At 38.3% G+C, this 21,482-nt stretch overlaps 1 protein-coding gene across 1 annotated transcript; it reads right to left on the reverse strand.

Moving 5' to 3' along the window:
• Positions 1–386: 386 nt before the first annotated feature.
• On the reverse strand, positions 387–10,765 carry LOC129093016 (solute carrier family 12 member 3-like). Its single transcript, XM_054600879.1, has 23 exons — positions 10,695–10,765; positions 10,258–10,366; positions 9,569–9,679; positions 9,360–9,471; positions 9,108–9,238; positions 8,932–9,016; positions 8,225–8,382; positions 7,926–8,033; positions 7,400–7,523; positions 7,123–7,224; positions 6,146–6,301; positions 5,948–6,047; positions 5,724–5,835; positions 5,374–5,508; positions 4,954–5,060; positions 4,629–4,711; positions 4,434–4,502; positions 3,248–3,352; positions 2,948–3,059; positions 2,297–2,383; positions 1,838–1,973; positions 1,362–1,429; positions 387–525 (listed from the first exon to the last, which is right to left on the reverse strand). The coding sequence occupies exons 1-23, from the start codon at positions 10,763–10,765 to the stop codon at positions 387–389; spliced, it is 2,520 nt and encodes an 839-aa protein (XP_054456854.1).
• Positions 10,766–21,482: the final 10,717 nt, after the last annotated feature.

Below are 21,482 nucleotides of genomic sequence, written 5' to 3' on the forward strand. Positions count from 1 at the left end.
TCTGCACAACTACTGTACTACTTAGTTCAAGGTCGTTCTCTTTGGGTCTGGGTGCATCTTGTATTGTTTTCTGTTTCGGGTCGTTTTCTGTTTCGGCCTTTAAGCATCTAAGGGGGTCCTCCACTCTTTTCCCTCTCTTTGCTTCCACTGCCAGCTGTTGCCGGGTGTGACCCACTAAGATGGCATCGACATCCTGAAAATAACCCTGAATGCAAGTATCTGCATTGCTTTTATATTCCATCACTGCCTATAAAAGCTCTTGCGCTGTACATTCTACACTTTTTATGTTCAAATTTTATCGAGTTTTTTCAATACCTCCGCTGTTTTGTTTTTTTTCTTACTAGTTTGTGTCGCTTTATCTTATGTCCATCCCTGTAAGTCAGGATTCATTGGCAGTAGAAAGTGAGCACGTTCTGCTGGTTTCCTCGTATCAACACGGCGGGGCAGTGGAGGCCACAGGTCAGAGTATCCAGCCAGGCCATGTACAGAGCACTGGTGCAGTCTCTGTGTGGCACAGGAAGGCTCCTGGATAAAAAAAAACAAAATAAACATCACATTTACATGAACATAACAAAACTGCACAACAAGAATGAAGTTACTGTTTGGAGGGAAAGTCAAAAGTCAAATTAGTGTCCGCTGTGGTTTGCAGCGATACCCAGAGAGTCCTTATCGTTTCCATCTCTTTCTCTTATCTGAATCACACTTCCATGGAAATACCAAAGGTCTGCTGGCTTTTTGTGTATGGTTTTGCATCCCTGTGCACATCAGACTATGTTTGGTATCCATTTCCTCATGCGATTTGTTCATACATTTGTATATTGCTTTTGGCTATTTGCTGTTTGTCCATGTATTTATATGGTGAAAATTGTATCCGTTGTCAAAAAGATTGAAAATCTCAATGGAATAAATCTAGCTAATTAAAGGTTTGATGAAATAAACAAATAAAAGCATTCAACCCTCCCTATCCAGCTTATATAAAAAAGGGTTTATAACATACTATAATGTAGTTGTAAGCACACATCATTCTTTATTAATGTACCTTTCAACCACTATAACTGTGGGCGGTTAATGAATGATAATATAGGAGACCATATAAATAGGTCTTCCATGTAACAAATGCCGAACATTAATAAAGACTTATGTCCTTATATCTGCTCACAGCTGCATTATAGTGTTTTATAAAAGCTATAAAACATGTTTACGTAGTGCTTATAAATGCTAAATTGCATCTTATTTTGTTTTAATAATTTTCCTGTTATTTGTATTAATTTCTACCAATTTTGCAGGATATCTGAGGAGCCTTTACGTTATATTTCCATAACTTGTCATAGCTGAACTGATCATGTGAACTGTGTACTCACACAAGCACGAGAGCAGCATGTTGTGAATTCCTCCGGATGATTTCGTTCAGCCTCACTTTTCTCTCGGACTGTGAAGGAAGGAAAAATTAATTTGAGGCATCTGGCAGAGTTTATTAACCGTGGATGACACCGATCAGAATCAGAAGGAATTTAACTCTTTGTTTTTTTCATTGCTCCATATTTTCACAGGAACAAGGACAACAAAGTTAAACAAATAAAAGGTAAATAATAGACAGTACTATTATGTAAACATATATTATGTACATATAAATATAGTGTATATTAAAATATTGTCACCAATGACAAAAACAGCAACAGTATGTTTGTTGACATGAATGCACACACACACACACACACACACACACACACACACACACACACACACACACACACACACACACACACACACACACACACACACACACACACACACACACACACACACACACACACACACACACACCACACACACACACCTTAAGTTTGAAGGCCTCAAATTCTTTGTCTGATATTTTCCATGGGGCGCTTTGTCTCAGTTCCTGAACTGAGACGCCTTCCTGCTGTTCATCATGTAGCCTGAAGGGGGCGACACTGTCCACAAACCTACTGAGGCTTAGAAGAGGCAAAAGAGCAAAAGGACAGAAGTCAGCCTGTGATGAAGGACAAAGATAAAATGTATTGAAATTTCAAACAACTGCAGGATTTTATTATTGTATTTTTCTTTTTAATTTTAACATTTTTATTTGATAAAACTATATATTTTTTTAGCAGAACAATCCATGATTGTCATCTTGAATGGCACCAGTTTTTGGTGCTAGAGTCAAAACAATAAAGCTTAACAGTGAAGATGCCAGCATGTTGTTTTAGACTGATCCCTTCCTGTATCAGTTCAACTGTTCAGATTTCAGTGAATGAGAAGGTTTTTCCGGACATACTTTTTGGCGTTTGGATGCCTCTCGCTGTCCGTCACGACTGTAACATTGTTAAAATCCAAGCGAAACCTCTTCAGCAGAGCAATCATCCTAAAAGAAACAAAAGTCCAAGTCTCAGCACATCAGCTTCCAGAAACACAACGCACGCTGATCAATATTGTAAGATAACAGTGTCCTAATCTGATTTTTTTTAAATTAAAATATAAACGTTGAAATCTATCAGCCTACAATCTGCCGCAATCAAACTGCATGAAAGAAACTTAAAAATATAGTATACGTGAAGATAAAAGTCCTTACTGGACTGCAGAATAACAGGTGATGTATTCCAAAATCCCACACACAAGATATGGAGTTATATTTTATTATAGGGAAAAACAGTTTATCATAATCCTTATTACTTGTCAATTGTATTCTTATTGATTTCCTAAATTTTCCTCTTACTTTTCCATCAGGACATGACTGAATATAGAGTTGTGATGTTTATATAATGTCTTTTTTTAGCTCAGGCAAAGTGGAAAAAAACACAGCAGCATGGTATGCATCATGTTGGGAAGCTATCTTGTGCTCACTAGAAACTTGTGGGGAAAAGTTGACTTATTATTATTATAACTATTATTCCATTATTATTCACTTATCCAAAGAGGTAAAACCTACTCGTTGCGGCCTTGCTCCATGTTTTGTTCATCTCCTATGATGAAGACCCTGATCTTACTGCGGTGCCAGCGTTTCCTCCTGGCGAGCAGGTAAGGAACCAGCAGAGTCAGACCTTAAAAGAGAAGAAGAGGAGAAATACTTTGTATGTGTCCAGTCCACAGTGTCAGACACAGAGGTGGCCTCTCTTTATGTCCACTGACCAATATTGTAGCTACTAAAACTTTATCGTAACATTATAGGTTATCACACATATTAACAACAAGTCGACTAGTTTACTGTGCTTTCTTTGTCAGATCTAACCTCCATCGTCAGCTATCCAGTAGACGTCGATGGTCTTCTTCCCCTGGTCATTCTGAAACACTGTCTTGTTCTGATCACTGTCGCCTTTGTCGGAATTGTCATCCACTGTACACAGCAAAGGGAGGAAGAGTGAGGTGTGGGTGCATTGATCATAATGACCTTGAGTAGTAAAACAAAGCAGTAATGCACTCTGAGATGATCCAATGCTATAAAATATTGTAAAATATGCAAAAAGTGTATTTCCTGAGCTGCTAAATGCTCCACTATGTTCCCCAGCTTCTCTCTAGCATCTGCTGTTTGCTAATTGTTGCTGAGCAGGTGGTGCGCAGCAGGTTTTAACTCTTTTTCACTAAAAATCGGTGTCCATTGCAGCCGAAAATGACACCATGAGAGCCGTGAGAGTGAACCAAAACAGTTAAGTATCAGCCAAACTGATAAGTAATTAGCTTAAACTCACTATAAAGCACCCTCAGGTTGCACAACCAACTCTGCTCCCAGCAGACCACATGACCACATGACAATAATAACATGACAATAAAAACCTGTGCAATACATTACACATTACACTGTGCAATAATAGTTAAAAAAGTTAAAAATAGTTAAAATAGTTGTTGTTTTTTTCTCTGTCTGTAAATATAATATTTCAGTTATTGTTGTTTTTTCTACTGTTTTTTTTTTATTGCTTATTTATAATACTTGTTTTATTTTATTTTTATTTTTATTTTTTATTTTTTATTTTTAGCTTGTCTTCTTCTACTATGTCTCTTGTGTGCACTTTACTCTACGCTGTTGTAAGTCTGCAAATTTCCCCGCTGCGGGACTAATAAAGGATTATCTTATCTTATCTAAAGCCAAAGGGATGAATCTCTGTAGGTTTATCACTAAAAGCGACACCTTTCACATTGTCATTTGATATGTAGCAATATATTAAAAAACACATTGATTATAGCCCCTTTAAAATATCATGCTGCATCACAGTACATCTCTAAATGTAAATGTTGATGTAGTGGCTTTATGACGTCAGGTATGTGTGATCGACTGATGGAGCATGTCAGTAAGGAAATTGATGAGTAATTGAGGAAAGGAAGGATTGTGTACTTTGTTGTTACTGCATTTAAATCACATAGGAATGTCTTATCTGTAATACCAAAAAGGTAAATCGAATGTGTACGGTACATATGCTCACCAGGTTCCCTCTCAGGAGATTGCTGGTCGTCATTTTCAACAGATTCATCGGGCTCAAAGCCCTGGTTCACTGGAGGACAGGCAATACATTCTTCGTCATTCGTTTTTGTTAATAATTGTACAAATATGGTATGTTGTATGAGAGCATGCAGAGAAAAAATAAAGACAAAGAGATTATGAAGTCTGGATTTGAAACCTTCAGAATCAAACTGGTCAGAGATGTCGAGCCCGTCCATCATCCTCAAGATACACAAACAGTAGTTGGCGTCAAAGGTATCGCTGGAGAAAAGAGAGGAGGAGGGAAGTTAAAATGGGAGTATTAAAATGGAAATGTTGATGCATATTAATAAAAATGATTCCTACTGCACATATAGAGAATGGATTTGATTTTAGCAATAAGGAATTTTTAAAAAGGTGCAATATTTCCTAACACTGTCGGGAGCCGTGTAATCTTTCAATGCCAGTAAAACAGAGAGATTCAAATTATTTTATTTAAAATATGTTTCTTTAACTGCAGTTACTATATGGTGTTGATGTAATCTTCAATGCTTTCAGGTGAACTTTCCCTCCAGTTTGTCTTGAAGCCCAGGACCAGAGTGTTTGGCTTCAGCTTGCCAAGACCAGAAGCCTTAAAAAAAAAAAAAAAAAAAGTAAAATGAGAAAGAAAAATGATATTCAATGTTCAAAAAATACAAATAAAAACACAAAAAATACACAAAATATTATGCAGGTATTCCCAGGATGATCATGTGTTTGTAACACATTGCACCTATTGTCCTAAAAAACAAATGAGAAGACGTATAAATAGGAATAAGACAAGAAAGGATGAGATGATCTAACTTGTAGTCATCTTGATCAGTTGAATAAATTCAGTTAATGTGCTTCCTACATGAGAAGCTGTGGCTATTTCCCACAGATTTAAACACATGCAGATGTTTTACCTGCAGCAGGTGTCGAGCTCCAACTCTGAGGCTGTCAGCAGTGAAAGGTGTGTAAAAGGAGCGCACCTTCCTCCTGTTCATCCACTTCACCAACCAATCTGTGGCATCGTGCGGCCGAGTCTGCCTGTCCTGCTCCTAGAGGAGTCGGGAATACAATAATGTCTTTACATGATATAATAATAGGTTTAATAAAAAGAAAAAAAATTCAACATGACCAGTAAAACATGTTAGATGAAAATCTGCGGTAAGGATTTTGAGGATTGGCTAGTTTCGTAAACACAAATATATGAATCATCTCTATTATTTTCCTTTATTTGGAGGAACAAAACAGTTGAGATTGAACGACTGACCATGATTATGTCTCCACAGATCATGAGGCTTATGTGTTTGGTGAAGGAGCCCACAAAGTCCACCAGTGCCGGCCTCTGGTTTGGTGGCCCAGTCAGGACGAGACATTGCGGTCTGACGGAACACAGATCAGACACCAGTTCAAAAAATGGATTAGACAAATAACGTAGAAGACTGTATGCTGACATGTGATGGGAGGATTACTGATGGATGACATATCACTCACCTGAAATTCTTGACGTGATCCTCCACACCAGACAAAGAGACAGAGTATGACAGCGCCATGTTGTATGTACCCGCCTGCACCGACGAACCCCAGTTTACCTCTGTGGACACGGAAAAACACACACAAGTGAGGTGGCTTTTGGAAGAGCAGAGACCGGTTGTTGCATTTCAAAACATACAGTCTATTTTTGGAACTTACTGGGCTTGTTGTAGTTGACGTATCCAAAGAGGAAGAAGATGATGCAGAAGGTGATGAGAGCAGCCCACCAGGTAAACAGGAACATCAGCACCACAGAGACCACAGCTCCAAACAAAGCCGTCCATTTACTGTAGTAGTGAAAAGACGGCCTCCAACCTAAAAGGGGGGCAACAATATTAAATATGACTTTCAAGTGGCGTAAGGGGAACTCTTACACGGCCACACCTCTGTCCAATATGGCAGCCAGAAACAAAAATGGATGTCTCTTGTCATTTAATGACTTTGCTTTGAAAAAACACATGTTGAAAATTCTTTTTTATATTTCACTGTGCAAGGAGGGGAGAATTTTTTTATGCTTTACTGTCCTAGTTTGACATACAGGTAGAGCTGTTTCTCAATCTGTATTACATAATGGCATTGCAAGATTAGCTTGCATTCCAAATCGCATACTCTTCATTTTTTACTTTTAGTACTTACTGCTGCTTCCCCTACAGAGTACGTATGATTGCATGCAGTATGCATTCAAGTGGGACATACTACTTTGTCATTCCATTTCAGAATTTCAGTGAGCTCTCATCAGTCTGTTGTCGGTTGTAGATCAGAATAGGGATAAAAGCATGCATGCTAGTTTTCATGCTGCAAATTGCGACCGGATAAAGTGGGACATCCTGTTTTTTTTTGGCATTCTGCATTTGACTGGGATAAACCAAAACTTTTTCTTGCATGCTAAAAATGTTGTAGTAAGGGTATTGGAACACAAAGGGAAAGCCTCTTATGAAGGAGGCTGGAGGGCATGGATTATTCGCAAAGTATTGGACTGTGCCGGCTGATTTTTTATTTCTCGCTTCCTGTAGATAGTCGATTTGGTGTCTTTAACCATGACCACAATGTTTCCATAACCTAAATCTTTGCCATAGCGGGCGGCTGGACAGTTGACGTAGGTCATTTTGGAAGGCGATCACCAACAGGTAACTCACCGGGAGAGTTGGTGATTGACGCGTGAAAGCAGCTGAAGTTGATGAGGCTGTAGGAACACAGGAAGAAGTTGGAGATCAGGGCTGCAATGGTGTTCAGCTCAGCTGTGACGATGAAGGAGAGATAAATCAAAGACGCATTACACATCCAGAGCTAGATGAAGGTAATCAACCTCATGAAATGTCTCCCTATTTAAATACACTTTATTGGCATATATAAACAAATATGTGAATTGATAAAAACTGTGACAAAAAAGTGCCAGTATTAGATCACACCCACCAATGAGAATGAAAGCCACAGCGATGATGTAGCAGAGTAAATAGGCCCGGAGTGGCTCCTCATTTTTCCCATAACCCTTTGCAAAGAATCCAATGTACGGGTAAATATTGTCTCTGCATAGACACTGTCAGATAAGGCAGAAAACATAAGCTCATTAATATGTGCAACTTGTTACATTTTACTACATGTACACATGTGTTAGCATAGATATGAAGCAATTAAAGGGCTGTTTTTAAATTAAACTAAAGTTTTCATAAATGTCCTGCATGTTTTGGGAGATAACTTTTACAGTCAGTTAGTTACAGGAGCAGCTACATGAATATGACATTTTAATATATGTACGTATCCATAGATTAGACTTTGCATTAACCATGTTTAAAACACAGCTTTATCAGCAGACATGGGCAACTCTCCTCCTTATCAAAGCTAATTGATTATTAATTATTGGTTCATTGCTATCTTCGATTACAGAATCGTATATTTTTGTTAGTAAAAGTACAGTTTAGAAAGAAGCCTGGCTTCTCACCTGAAAGACTTTAGGGGCGGAGACGAGGAAGCCGAGGGCAGACGACAAGCTGGCTGCAAAGACACCAGCAGTGATGAGGTAGTAGAAACCTGAAACTTGGCCCAGTACCTGGTTGGAATAGTCACCATTGGAATGATTATTAACTTTAGCATATTATACATAACAGTATGAGAACAGAAATTGAAAACTGGCCTATTTTGCAAAGCCAGTGTAAAACCAGATCATTGGATTTAAATTGTTATAACAAAAGTTATATTTATATTTGTATTCCTTGATAAGAATTCTGGATTGAATGATACCTTTGAATTGTTGGCCAGACCATATTCACAAGATTGTGACTGGATGCACTCTGTGAAGTTCCAGCCCAGGCTACATCCCAGACCCACACAGCCGTCTGTGATGTTTCCAGTCAGAATGTCACTCAAATTACCAGAGGCATCCCGCAACACACATGCCCCTGGAGGAGGATGAAGATGTCAACATTATAGTCCTGTTGTAATGTTATATTTCAGATGTATAACTTGACACCTGTATTGTTTTGTGTCTGAAAACATCCAAGACGAGATGGCTGCCAAAAAAGGACTATTTTCACCACTCCAATGATAAATATAGCTTTCTCACATCTTGGATGATTCTTTTTAGGCTACAAACCAACAAAGAAAGTGCTTGACAGTTGCACTGCATCATTAGCAAATTCAGAATCTGACAAAAAATGTAGCTCCCAGTATAAGTGGATAAAACTGGTTCACAAGTACAAACTAGATGTTTTAATTGGTCTCAAGGTTCCTAGTAAACCGATTTAAAGCCCATTTACACAACCAAGATCATGCAGTACCCCGATGACACTGCCCTTTATTTGAGTGTTAAATCCTCAGGTACCATGTCTTCCATCTCTCCTCCCAAACTACCTAGGACCTCAAAAAATCCCCACCATTTCAGAAAATTAAATCAATCAAATGAGAAGCAAACCAATTCAAAATGAAAGCATGTTGAATGAGTAGCTTACCAAGAGTTACAGGGATAATTAAATGGCTGACTGTAGTCCAGAAAATGGCCATGAGGGTGCCTTTGGGGATGGCAGTAGCAGGGTCCTGCAAAAGGAAACCATACAGAGGTCAACATTATTTTATTTCTCGTTGGTGGTTTTGATGTCAAAAGTATCTGCATTTTTTCTCTTCATACTTTGAGGTCTCCAGAGATGTTTGCCCCAGACAGGATGCCAATGGCAGAAGGGAAGAAAATGGCAAACATCTGGAAAAAGTTACCCTCAGGTCCTCTCCAGTCTGGTTTCAGGTTCGATAGGAGGATATCACCTGGTGACAAGCAACAAAAAACACTCTTCTGTTCTCTGATAAACATAAAGTACATACACTCTAAAACGTATGATGACATGATGTATTAAAAGGCAGTCTGCCCCAAGAAGCCTGAACATACCACGGTATCCAAAGATGCCCAGGGCTTGTTTCTCTTGATTTTGGGGTAAAAATGTGCCCACCAAGTAGTTAGCAAACGAAACCAAGAGAACTATGAAGAACAAAATCTGGGTCTGAGAGATAGAGACAAATGAGAGAGAAGATAAAAGGAAAAACATATGAGTAAAAGGTAGTCAGTTAATAAAGTGAGATGTGTCAGGAGGTGCTCACCTTGGACTCCCACTCCATTCCAGCCAAAGAAATAAGCAGAAGAACAGTCACCGTGATCACGCCCACAATACGGACGTCATTGATTGAATCGACCATGACAACACCAAACTCCTACATTAAAACAACCAAATTATTCACACAAACACAAGTAAAAAAAACATGAGTTAATTCAGTTCTGGGTGGGAATTTGCATATCACTTAAAATGTTTTTGAGTTCATGCTCAATTTACAATACTCATTTGTTAATTTCAGGTTGTCAAGTACTCCCAGACAATGGTGGCCAAACTACGACTCGTGGTCCAACTAAGGCCCACTGGATGTTTCTAATTGGCATGCTGTGAATTATTTAAAATAAATTGTCACTATACGTACATTGCACCTCTTAGATTGAACACATGATGTTGCTGCAATTTCAAACATCTAACTTGACATACATTGATTACTAGTAAATGAAAAAGTTTACCTTAGGTGATAAGGTAAATATGGCGGAACCGAAAAGACAGAAGATGGCGAGTAAGAAAGCTATGTGATATGTTTCTAGCTCAGTAGAGAGCTCAAATGGTAAACTGAAAACATAACAAACGTGTCATGTTTTATGTCATCGGGGATTCTCGCCTTGTCAAGTATCTGTATTCTCAATGGTTATGTAAAATGATCTATTCTGCATCGATTTTTAGAGCCTTAGTTACCTGCAATAAATCACGGACCACCTCTGCAAAGCCAACGGTGTTGAGTGCACAGGCCAGGGCGTTGGCAAAGGAAAACACTACCCCAATTGGACCACCAATTTCAGGGCCCAGAGAGCGGGAGATCATGAAATACGCCCCACCTGAAAATTATGTTAAATCAATAAAGAGTTACACTGAGTCAAGTTTATAAGAAAATGATTATGTTATAAATTTACATATTCATTTCATTCCTTTTTCTTCAATCTGTTATACAAGTTTCCGTTCTTAAAAAGGGCCAATCAGTTATTTTTAATTGTGAAAAATCAAAGTGCATCACACATCTAGCCCATGAACAAATTTTCATACACTGGATAAAACCAATACATCCCTGCAAGCATCCTTATGTATGATGTTATCAAACTTTGCCCAGACTTTGAGACGCAGCAAGTGACTGACCTGAGATCACCCTCCCGTTGGTGGCGATGGCAGAGATGGAGAGAGCGGTTACTGAGGTCACCATCACAGACATCAGGATTATAAGCCAGGTCAACACTGAGATGAGAAAAAAATAGTTTTTTAACATTACTATCAGGTTTTAAGTTTCATGGCATGTTTCTTCATCTTTGCCAGAGAAAGACCTGTTTCTTTGTTTTTGTCTCTGCATGACCAGAGGGATGTACTATACATGCATGCACCTTCTCATCTTTATCAGCTTTAGATATTGCATGACATGGAATTACCATTAAACAGTAAGTATGTAAGCTTTGATAGGACTCTATACTTTATAGTTTTTTAGCCACTTTTTGTTGTTGTTTTGTCTCTTTGTCGACATTTTGTGTCTTTTTGTGGTTGTTTCACCGATTTATATAGCCGTTGTGAGTCTCTTTGTGTTTTTTTTTTATTTTATTGTTTTGGTCTCTGTACTTTTTTATGTGTTTTTGTGCTCACTTTTATTCACTTCCTGGTTAGTAGTTGTGTCTTTGATTTACATTTTGTAGGTAAAGGCCAGGGGGGCCCCTGACACTTTGGGCATGTGCCCTGTAGGCCCGTTTCATAATCCACCCATGTCTATTGATTGTAGCGTTTTATTATGGGTGAAACAAATACTGGAGGTAATGCACATGCAAGAGGTTCTGAAGAAACTATAGTCATCACTGACTACAGAAAAAAAAAACAATGTCAGTATGATGGAGATTTAAATACTACTTTCATGGAATTATCCTTTACCTTTACCTTTTACCATGCACCTGAGATAAAACTCTACACAATATTCTCTTGCAAAATAATGCATAAAAGGTAAATCAATTAAAGTAATATAAGAGGGCGAGAGTGACGCAATCGAGTCACGGAACAGAGGATTGAAAGGGACTAATGTATGGAGGGATGAATGAACTCACAAATGCCGGCCTGAGATGTGATCCACGAGAGACGGAGGAACAGGATGACTCCCCAAATATTCAGCATGCAACGAACCTGTGACAGAAGTTCAATGAAAACAGCTCAGTAACATATTTGTTCAGATTGTTTCATATAATCAAGTGTCCTGTAGACTACACTCAAATACAAGTTTGCTCACCATGACTCCAGTCACCCAGCCAAATCTAACAGGAGCCTTCTCCTTAGCTTGTGATCCTTCATTTCCACCGTCTGGAGCACTGCCGTCTCCTGAATCTGCAGCTGCGACCTCTATATCCGCCTCGGACTCCTGAGAAACATACATTTTATATGAAGAAAAACTGTTTTAAAAAGCCTAATGATAAAGGTAGTGTGAGTGGAAATGTATTCACGGCAATGGTCCGCTAAGTTAGAGGATGCACGTTGCTGGGAGATGGGAGGTTGAAGACTTGCCTCAAATGACCGGCGTAGAACCTCAAGAGATGGACGGCTCCTCATCTGACGGTTTGTCAATGAGCTGGCATAATGCTCCAGCTGTGGCACCAGGTCTAACGTGCTGTAGACGGAAGATCGGCGCAGCTCTATCCTGGAGCCCTGGTGCTCTGATGCACTGTTGGATAGGAGGTGTTATTTTAAAAACAAACACTAAAAATAAGAGCAAATTGTGAATATTGCAGAAAATGTTGAAGGTAAGTTGAAATTGTCATGAGCTGCAGTCCCTTTAATATCCACTAGATGCTGCTAGATGCTGCCAAATTATTGCCATGTGACTGTAGGAGCCGGAGATTGAGCGGCCAACCTTTATAGCACGATCCACTATACCCCATCAGCCACAGCCATCCCAAAAGAATACTACATCAATACTTTCTATATGGTTTTAGTAAAACGTTCTGGGGTCAGTAAAAACTATAAAGGTCATTAATTAATTAATTTATCATTTTTGTGTTTAAAACTAAAATGATAACTATTGAATATGGAATAAAGGATATCCCAGTGTTGCCAAGGTGGGCCCTAATTTAAAGAAAAACTTAAAAGAAAGTGAAAATGGACACTAGCAACATAAATCACAAACCTTGAATCTGTGTCCGAGACAACGATGGTTGGAGGAAGTTGGAGGTTACCATTTTGTTGCTGGCTACCGGGGTCAAAATGATGTGAACTGTACCTGGGAGGTCCTTCCTCATTGGTTGAGAAGCGAACATGAGAGAGGACACCAGGGACCAACTCGTCAGGTTTGGATGTGAACTGCCCCATCGGCAAGTCTCACTAATTCCTGTGTAACAGAATGGATAAAAAAGTCCTGACAATACAATAAATAAATTATGAAAAAGCTTGTTTTAACAGAAATGATGGTCCCAGCATTGACCAAGTTTGTCTCAGTTTGGACTCAACTAGGGTTGTTTAAGTTAAATCTTGACAGGACTGGCATCGGTAACGCAAAAGTCTAAAGTTATTTGGGGTCCCTCTGTAACTCACTAGATGTAAAGAAAAAGTAGGCCTGTGGGTCAATTTGCTTTTGTTCTTGTTTTGCAAATCCATCTGCATTCATTGTATTTTTAAAAACACATTAATACCCATAACTCATCAGTGACCCTGATCTTCAAACTAGCTCCCTCTAGGTGCCCCTCTTGCATCAATTGTGTGTCGTTGGCGGCATGTCAGTTTTGACTCGTAACATGCAGTGTCTTTTTTAAAATAGATTTTAGGTTTATTTTTGCAACCAAAATACTTGGTTAGGTCTAGGAAAATATTGTAGTTTGGGTTAAAATAACTTCTTTGTGTTACTTTAAATAAATCAGCTTGTTATGTAGCTGGCAGGACACAAACAGCAGTCTGTTGGGTGAGAGTCCTGTGTTAGTTTTTAGTTTGTTTTAAATCTTGTAGTCTTCAATCTCAAACAACACTGACTCGTGCGACATCAATTGAGGCAATATTTCAGACTTTGCGCTGCTCCCTGTGGAGCAACAAAGAGCTTTAAAGAATAATTTTTATATATGCAACAGGAAAATTAAACAGACTCTTATGTTTAAATTGTTGGAGCTCCTCTTTCGTAAAAAAATGGCGCAGCTTCAAATACACTCTAAAATTCTCCACTGTAACCCTGTTTTATTTCACTGATGCATTTCATACTGTTAAATTAACTATTTCTCGTTTGACTAATTACTGATTAAGTATACTGTAAGTCTTGAATGCACGGCAGTATGTGGGTGTTCTCTTTTCTACCAGATACTGAGCTCATCTATGATCCACCTGCATAAAGAATTGGGAATGTGCAAGTTTTTTATAATCTGTGAAACAAACATTTGACAAAAGATCATGAAATAGTTTGTGCAGGTTAAATAATATAAACATTGTTTCCTTCCAGTGAGACAAATATACATTAATGTTATAGATTGTTGCAAAAAAACAGGATGTAATATATTTATCATAATATTGTAATAACCTATAAATTAATTAAATATGTTAGCATCTGGTTTCTGTTGATCTAATTAAATGCCTTTGCATGCATAGATGAGTGGGAAGTCAAACAGTGAAAGAAAAGTAATAAGCTCACAGTATAACCTAAAATGTATCAAATCATAACAAAAATGTTAAATATGATTAGCCTTTAAATTATCATATAAAAACATTTAATTAGTATAGTATTTAGATGAAAACAAGTCTACAGTACTCACCCAGGTTATTTCTATTCCAGACGAATAAACTGTTGCCAATGGATGAAATATGTTCCTTTCATTTCACACTGCGACTCTTTATATTTATACCTTCACAGAGGGGACATCCCCTCCCATCTTATCTCAGCTTCCTCCCTTCCCCACACACACACACAATCATTGTGTACACTAAAAGAAATGGAAGATAATATAACAAAAGATCAATTTGTTTTACTTGTCATTTTAGTTCATGCCAGAAATTCTGGTATTTGAATTAAAGCATGACTCATCTTCAGGTAAAGATAAAATATTTTCGTCTTGAAACAAACCTTCAAACAAATTGGTTCACACACACACACTCATCTTTGCATAATCGTTCACATTGCAGAATAGACATAACATGTTAGAGTGATAAAAACATTCAACAGTGTCCTATACATTATATAATTATATTTTTTCCAACGCATTCCCAGGTAATCTCATATTTTATGTTTTCCTTATCTAGATTCTGGTAGCTGTTTTCTGAGAAAATAAATCTCAGGGAATGTGTTTTCATGTTTCCAGCAGCAGCAACAGCAGAGTTTGTAGTAAACAGAAGGGCAAGTGGGCGGTTAAAGATAGAAACTTTAGTTTTGTACTATTTACTATAAACCCAAAGCCCATAAAAAACACAGTCTTTGCGCACTGCTAAAATAAGCGCACTGCTAAAATATCACATTGTTGACCTATTCAACTCTGCAACATTTAGACGACATGAAGATGAACATTTTTACAATGTTTTATTCATCATTTATCCTGGGATTTCTCTTCAAAACATGTCATTTTCACTTATTCTGGCAAATAATAAATAATAATATTTTATTCCTATTTTTTCCAAGATATTTATTTTAAAATAATTTGTAAAATTTAAAAAGAACTATAAAACAATATTATCCCTATTTTTTTTGAATACAACAACATTCCTGAATGACAGAACATATTTTCAATTGCCCTGAGATGAGGCAACAGCTGAGATGAGGATTTCCTGACTCAACCTACGCTCTCTCAAAATTGTTGACCAAAGATGACCTCTTAATGTGTATACATCAACCTGGAAACTCCAGGTCCTCCTCTGCTTTCACTAGATGTAGAAGAAGTATTAAATATAATAAAACTATTTTGTTCTGTTTCTTACCTTCTCCAACTCTTCAGCGTGGACTTTTCATCAGTCAAATGTCCCTCTAAAGACATTCTCACAATGTCAATCAATATCTATTCAAAAACTAGCTAATAATTGTCTCATTTTAAAAACATACAGCTAGTGAGGTACAAAAAAAGACTTGGCTCCTAACATCCACACACGCTGTTTTTCTGCTTTAAAATATGTGTACTACTTAGAAACAACAGTTATTGGGTTGTTGTTATTGACACTTCAAAAAAATAAGTATAAATATTCTGCCTTACAATTTGAAAAACGGAATTATATTTATATATATATATATGAAAAAAGGTAGCCCCTTTCATTTTTAATATTCACAAAAAAAGATAGTTATGTCAACCTTTTTTCCCCCTTTGGTCTAAGAAGGAAAGGCTTTTAAGACTCCACACTGACTTAGGAAAGAAACTTCTTGCAGTGTATTCGTCATATCACCCAGCTATTATTAAACCTGCACTCTACATGTTCACAAAGCCATTGTGCCTTGGTCAAAGTCACTTGTTCCGCCCACGCTGCTGGAGGAATCACTAAGGTAGGTGTCTACGCAGTCTTGGGATCTTAATCATTTGTAAAAAGTGAAGACTCCACTTAAAATAATTACCGTGTGATGCTGGTGTGTCAAGCTACATATCAAAATTCGATAGAATTCTTCACATATTTACGTCTGTGCAGTATGAGGCCATTCAGATAATCAATGGTTGTGCAACAGAGAGACGTTTGTGTATGGAAACATTCTCTTCCAGAGAAAAGGAAAGGAGGCTGACTCGCTCGTAACCTCCAAAGAAAGGAGGCTGACTCGCTCGTAACCTCCGTGAACTTGGGAGCGTCCGTCCTAATGACATTGCTTGCAGTTCACTTTGTAGGTGAGGTCACGTTAAGAGAGCATAATAAATAAGACACCTCAGGGTTCACAAGGCCGATGTATGTGGGTCTGATGACAAAGTAAATAAGTGCAATGACTATGTATGTGACATTTCCAAGAATGCAGTGTTCACACTGTTCCTCCCTACTGTCACTGTTTTCTTTTATCTCGGCTTTCCCTTTTTAGCACTCTGACAGGAAACGTGTGGTCGTCTGCAATCGTGGCGTGTGGGTACAGCGACACAATATGGAGAGAAACCAAAAAAAAGAAGGAGGGGTTAGAGATGGAGGAAGTAAAAACAGATTAGGGTGATGTTGGGTGCAAAGGAACTCTCCACCAAAACCAGAAACATGATGACGCAGATACAGAATCAATCAAGCAGACTTTAAAGAATTTAACGCTCTTCACAAACCCTTTTCAACTCTCAATACGGACCCAGATCTCTTCTCTTGCATCCTTCCCTCACACTATGACATCCTCTTTACTCACTTACATAACCTTTAGGAGGAAGAACAACTCCTGGATTGCATTTTTCCACTGCAAGGAAACTCTTTCCAAGCTCACAGATGTGTCCCGGCAGCTGCCAGTCAAATCCCTGATGTAGATTTGGTCTTAAAACAAAAGTTTGGGATTTTGGGCTGAAGTTTTGAGGAAGGAAGGGGTAATGGAAGGTCGTGACCTCCTCCAGCCACAGAGCTAAAGAAGAGCTTGGCGATCAATTTTATTTGAATACCACAAATTTGCCTCAGAGGGCTTTACAACTTGCAACATACAACAGCCTCTCTCCTTGGACCCTTGCATTGGATAAGGAAAAAAAACACAGTAAAAAAAAAAGGGAAAGGAACCTCAGGGTGAGCAACAGGATGTCCAAATGTGCAACAGATGTCATGTGTACATAGTTACAACATAGTCCATCCCTGTGACAGAAATCATACATATGAGAGCAGTAATAGCAGTAATAGCAGTAGTAGCACCAATAATAGCAGAAATAATAATAGAAAATTGATTTCTACTACTAATAAACAGCAGCAGTGGATGTAATAGAATGATAAGAAAAGTAGCAGTGGGTGTCGGGCATCAACATGGTCCAGTTGAAACCACGTTCCATGAAAACCTGCTAGGCGAGAAAGCATAAAGACTCCAGAGAAGAGGTTAGTGGTTAAATGCAAGAGGGAGGTGTTCGTATAAACATCAGTGACAGATGATGATAATGGTGGAAACGGTTTTAATTAAATTCTAATGTCTTTATATGACCTACACAAGAAGACGAGACAATCAGCGAGAAGATTGTCTATTTCTGTACACTTTTTCTTAATGCTCGACATCGAAGACAAAAATCGTGCAGATTCAACAAAAACTCCTTAAAAGAAGCATAAAAGAGGAATACTCAAGTAAAGTTCCAATCATTTCTGGGCATCATACTCTGCTTCATCTACACGGGTCAGATATGGTAGCCAACAGATAAACTGTTTTAGTTCTGGCTGCAGGGGGCGCTCTCACTGTGCATCATCTTCCTGGAGGAGATAATGGACGAATGCTGGTCCTGGCTGAGACTTGAGGGGGTTGATCCAGCTGACGCAAGCTGAAGAGGAGTAAATCCTAGTCCACGTCCGGTGCTTCTCTGCTGGGGACAAAAGTTCAGGGATGTCCCCTACTCCTCCCTGGAGAAGTTGTTTGAGAAGTGTTCATATTTTTATTTCTGTCATCTTCTTTAATCCTAATACCTATAGATTGACAAATTAACCAGAGAGAATCGTGCAAAAATATGTCTGCACTAAGAAATAAAATTAAAAGCAACAGACATTTGTGTTTCTTTTCTTCTTCATTGTTTTACTCTTGAGCTATATGGACTTATTTGTTAACTTAGATACTTTTTTTTTTTTTCATATACTAGTTTAATATTGTGTGTGAATGATTTTTATTGAAAATAATTTTGGAAGCCCGTATCTGCTTTAATCAAAGGTTCATATTACATTTCCAATGTAACTGTTTTACAGGTGAACAGTTTAATATTGTTGGTACAGGATTCCTGTCAGTGACTCTGCATAGGATTTAAAATTATTCCACTTTGGCTCCACCTGGTGATATGAAGAAGAATGACTCTGTGGCAAAAAAATATTTATTCCATTATTTGAAATGAGAGCATCTCCTTTCATTTCATCAAATTGGAAATTATATACTTTTAAGTTGACATAGGGGATGTGTGTGTGTGTGTGTGTGTGTGTGTGTGTGTGTGTGTGTGTGTGTGTGTGTGTGTGTGTGTGTGTGTGTGTGTGTGTGTGTGTGTGTGTGTGTGTAGCAAGTGGGATTCAGAAATAGAGAATAGTTTTAATATTATTAATAATAGTAAATTTTTTTGTTCCAAGTGTTAAACGTTTAGAATTTGATGGTGTATTTATGCCTGTAAAATGGAAATGAGACATTAATTGGACAATAATATTCTTCAGGTCAGAAAATAGTGAAAAATGTCACAATATAAATCACAGGTGACCAAGTTATATCCTCCCATAGCTTGTCAAAAATCGGAAGGTATTCAGTTTACATCAAACTTAAATGTTAAGAGAAAAGCAAATATTAACATTTGGGAAACTAGATCCGGTCCTTTTTTAAAAAAAACAACGGTCGAGATTGTTTTCTGCCGATCAACTAATCAATTAATGGACTGACATGTAGCCTTTACTCTTTTCTCTGACTGTTTTAACAGGGTGAAGATTTTAAAAGATGACGACACTACAGGAGATTTAGTTTACAATCGACTGAACATGCCCGCAACTTGAGTGCGTGGTTCTGCAAGCTGAGTGGACAGGTTTGACTCACCCAAAGCTGCAAGTTTAGATATGTATCCTGGAAGCAACACATCATCCTGCAAAGCTGCTTCAACCCAGACCTTCTTTTAGTTTTTTTTCATTTAGGCAGTTCAGGGTTTGGTTTATTGGGTAAAAGGTGTTGTCGTCTCTGTTTGACACAGCTCTTCTCCTCTGCTGATCCTGGCATCACCCAGGTGTTCTCCATCAGTCGCTAATTGAGATAATGACCCCTTCCATTAATGTGTGGTGTCAGTGATACTCGCTCTAACCTACCAAACTCAAAAGACTTTTCATAACAATGAACCGAGAATTCGTCCCATATCCAGCAACTTGCCATCCAGCACGATTATGCAACACTATGGTTAATGTTTTGACAGTTGACAGTTTTAAAAACATGACATTAGGGGGAGCTATTGGGCCCTTAAACAAAGTTAGACATGAATTAAACATCATTCACCATCAGTGTCAGACTCCTCACCATCCACACTAAAAGAAAAACACTTTTGTGGTAGCAATGACATTTTATTTCCTAAATGGGAACAACTCCCTGCCATGCTGGGACAAAAGGGACTACTTTTCAGTGGCTGGACCATCAGGTCTTTGCTCTGGGTGGTAACCATGACGACGGTGCATACCTGGATGCTACACTCCTGAGGAGAACACCGAGTTTAACACTGAAGGATTCATCAAGTTATGTGAATCCTCCATCAGCGCCCTGCCTCGACCTCATCCGTCACCATGGGCAACTGAATTTGATGGACGGTTATACGTGGTGGGAGGATCTTCAGCAAACACAGCAACGGATACTAACTGAGTACATTGCTATGGCAACTGTGTCACATCCAGACACAGATCTGACAGCTTGTTTCATGCAACTTCCTGTCTTCTGAATTCTGTCATTCAAGCACTGGCTGATTCTTTTATTTGGCTCAAGAAAATCCCAAAGAGCAATCATATAAAACAGCTAAAATAATGAATTTGATGTTGTTGAAAGAACTCTTATACACAGCTACAGATGGATGCTTAAGGGCAACCTTTGTTAATTATAATAGGCACATCGGAGACACTGAGTCTGAGAGAAGAAGAGTCTGAGACAAATCTGAGCAGTTTCACAATTGAGTCAAGGTCAGTTTACTCATCATCCTGTAAAAAACAGTTGTATGAAACCTTTTATGGGTCTGAAGGACATCCTTGAGTCTGATCTCATCCGGATTTCATCAGAACACCCTCGAAAAAACTAGGAACTAGGAGCTCTGAGATTGAATCATGTGGGCAGGAAGGATGTGAAGGTAGGACGCAATCGGTTGCATTATGGGAAATGTACGATCAAGTGTTTTTTTTTTGACCCATAAGAGTAGTTTGACCTTGATTCTCATATGTCTCTTATGGGTCCCTTTTTACATTAAGAAAGTGCTGGACTACCCCCTTTTATGAAGGAATGGTAAGGGTAATTGTGTGTGAGTGGGTTTGTACACTTTTAATTGTCTGAATTAATTATGTAAGTTTATTCTTGCTGTACTGGTCGAAGTGTTAAATAAGGTCAAAGCTTTCTCAGAGCGCCGATAAAGTACAAAGGGAGACTTTAACTTGGACGTATCAAACACGGGGAAACCGACGTCATATTTAACGAGCTGACATCTGTGTAGATTCCAAGAACGTGAAATTATTTTTGCCATTTGACTCTCCAACAGTTCAATCAGCCACTTCAATCCGAAACGATGTTAAACGAGGTCACACAAGCCACAGCAACCAGTCCTCTGCTTTTTGCAACAGATTTGTCCTATTTAACCGTTCAAAAACAGCTTCCTGTCATCAGCGATAGTAGTGTGTGTGTGTGTGTGTGTGTGTGTGTGTGTGTGTGTGTGTGTGTGTGTGTGTGTGTGTGTGTGTGTGTGTGTGTGTGTGTGTGTGTTGTGTGTGTGTGTGTGTGTGTTGGATAGGCTGTGTGAAGACAATAAAGAAAAAAAAAGGGCGATTAAACAGATTACAAAGGAAATGAGGCAAACAGTCATTCGTGTTAATCACTGATTGAAGCGTTGCTGATGTGTTTAAGAAACTATGAAGAAAGAAATAAACCTTTCCTGATCAGCTTCTTCATTTATGGGTGTAATTTGTCTTGTGGTACTCCTTCAGACATTTAAAACTAATAAGAAAATTAAATGAAGTATCATTACAAAAGATTACTTTGTCTTAAACATCACCTCATAAAAATGTTGTTTTACTACATTTAAAATGATACATACAACTCTTCAACTCCTCATCAAACTCTTTTATTCTGCTTGGCTTAAACACAGTCCAAAGGGGGGGTCATTTAGGCCTTCAAAAAACAGGAT

Source organism: Anoplopoma fimbria, chromosome 7, assembly GCF_027596085.1.
Source record: "Anoplopoma fimbria isolate UVic2021 breed Golden Eagle Sablefish chromosome 7, Afim_UVic_2022, whole genome shotgun sequence".
Taxonomy (NCBI): domain Eukaryota; kingdom Metazoa; phylum Chordata; class Actinopteri; order Perciformes; family Anoplopomatidae; genus Anoplopoma; species Anoplopoma fimbria.

What these genes read in the sequence shown, in the direction of transcription:
- LOC129093016 (XM_054600879.1), bottom strand. Translation starts at nt 10,765, where the DNA reads ATGTCTGTGATGGTGACCTCAGTAACCGCTCTCTCCATCTCTGCCATC. An exon ending in ACCAACGGGAGGGTGATCTC is followed by an intron (nt 10,367 to 10,694) that starts AGGTCAGTCACT and finishes CTCCCGCTCTCT; the next exon opens with GGGCCCTGAAATTGGTGGTC. An exon ending in TGGTCCGTGATTTATTGCAG is followed by an intron (nt 9,680 to 10,257) that starts GTAACTAAGGCT and finishes GTTTTAATGTAG; the next exon opens with GAGTTTGGTGTTGTCATGGT.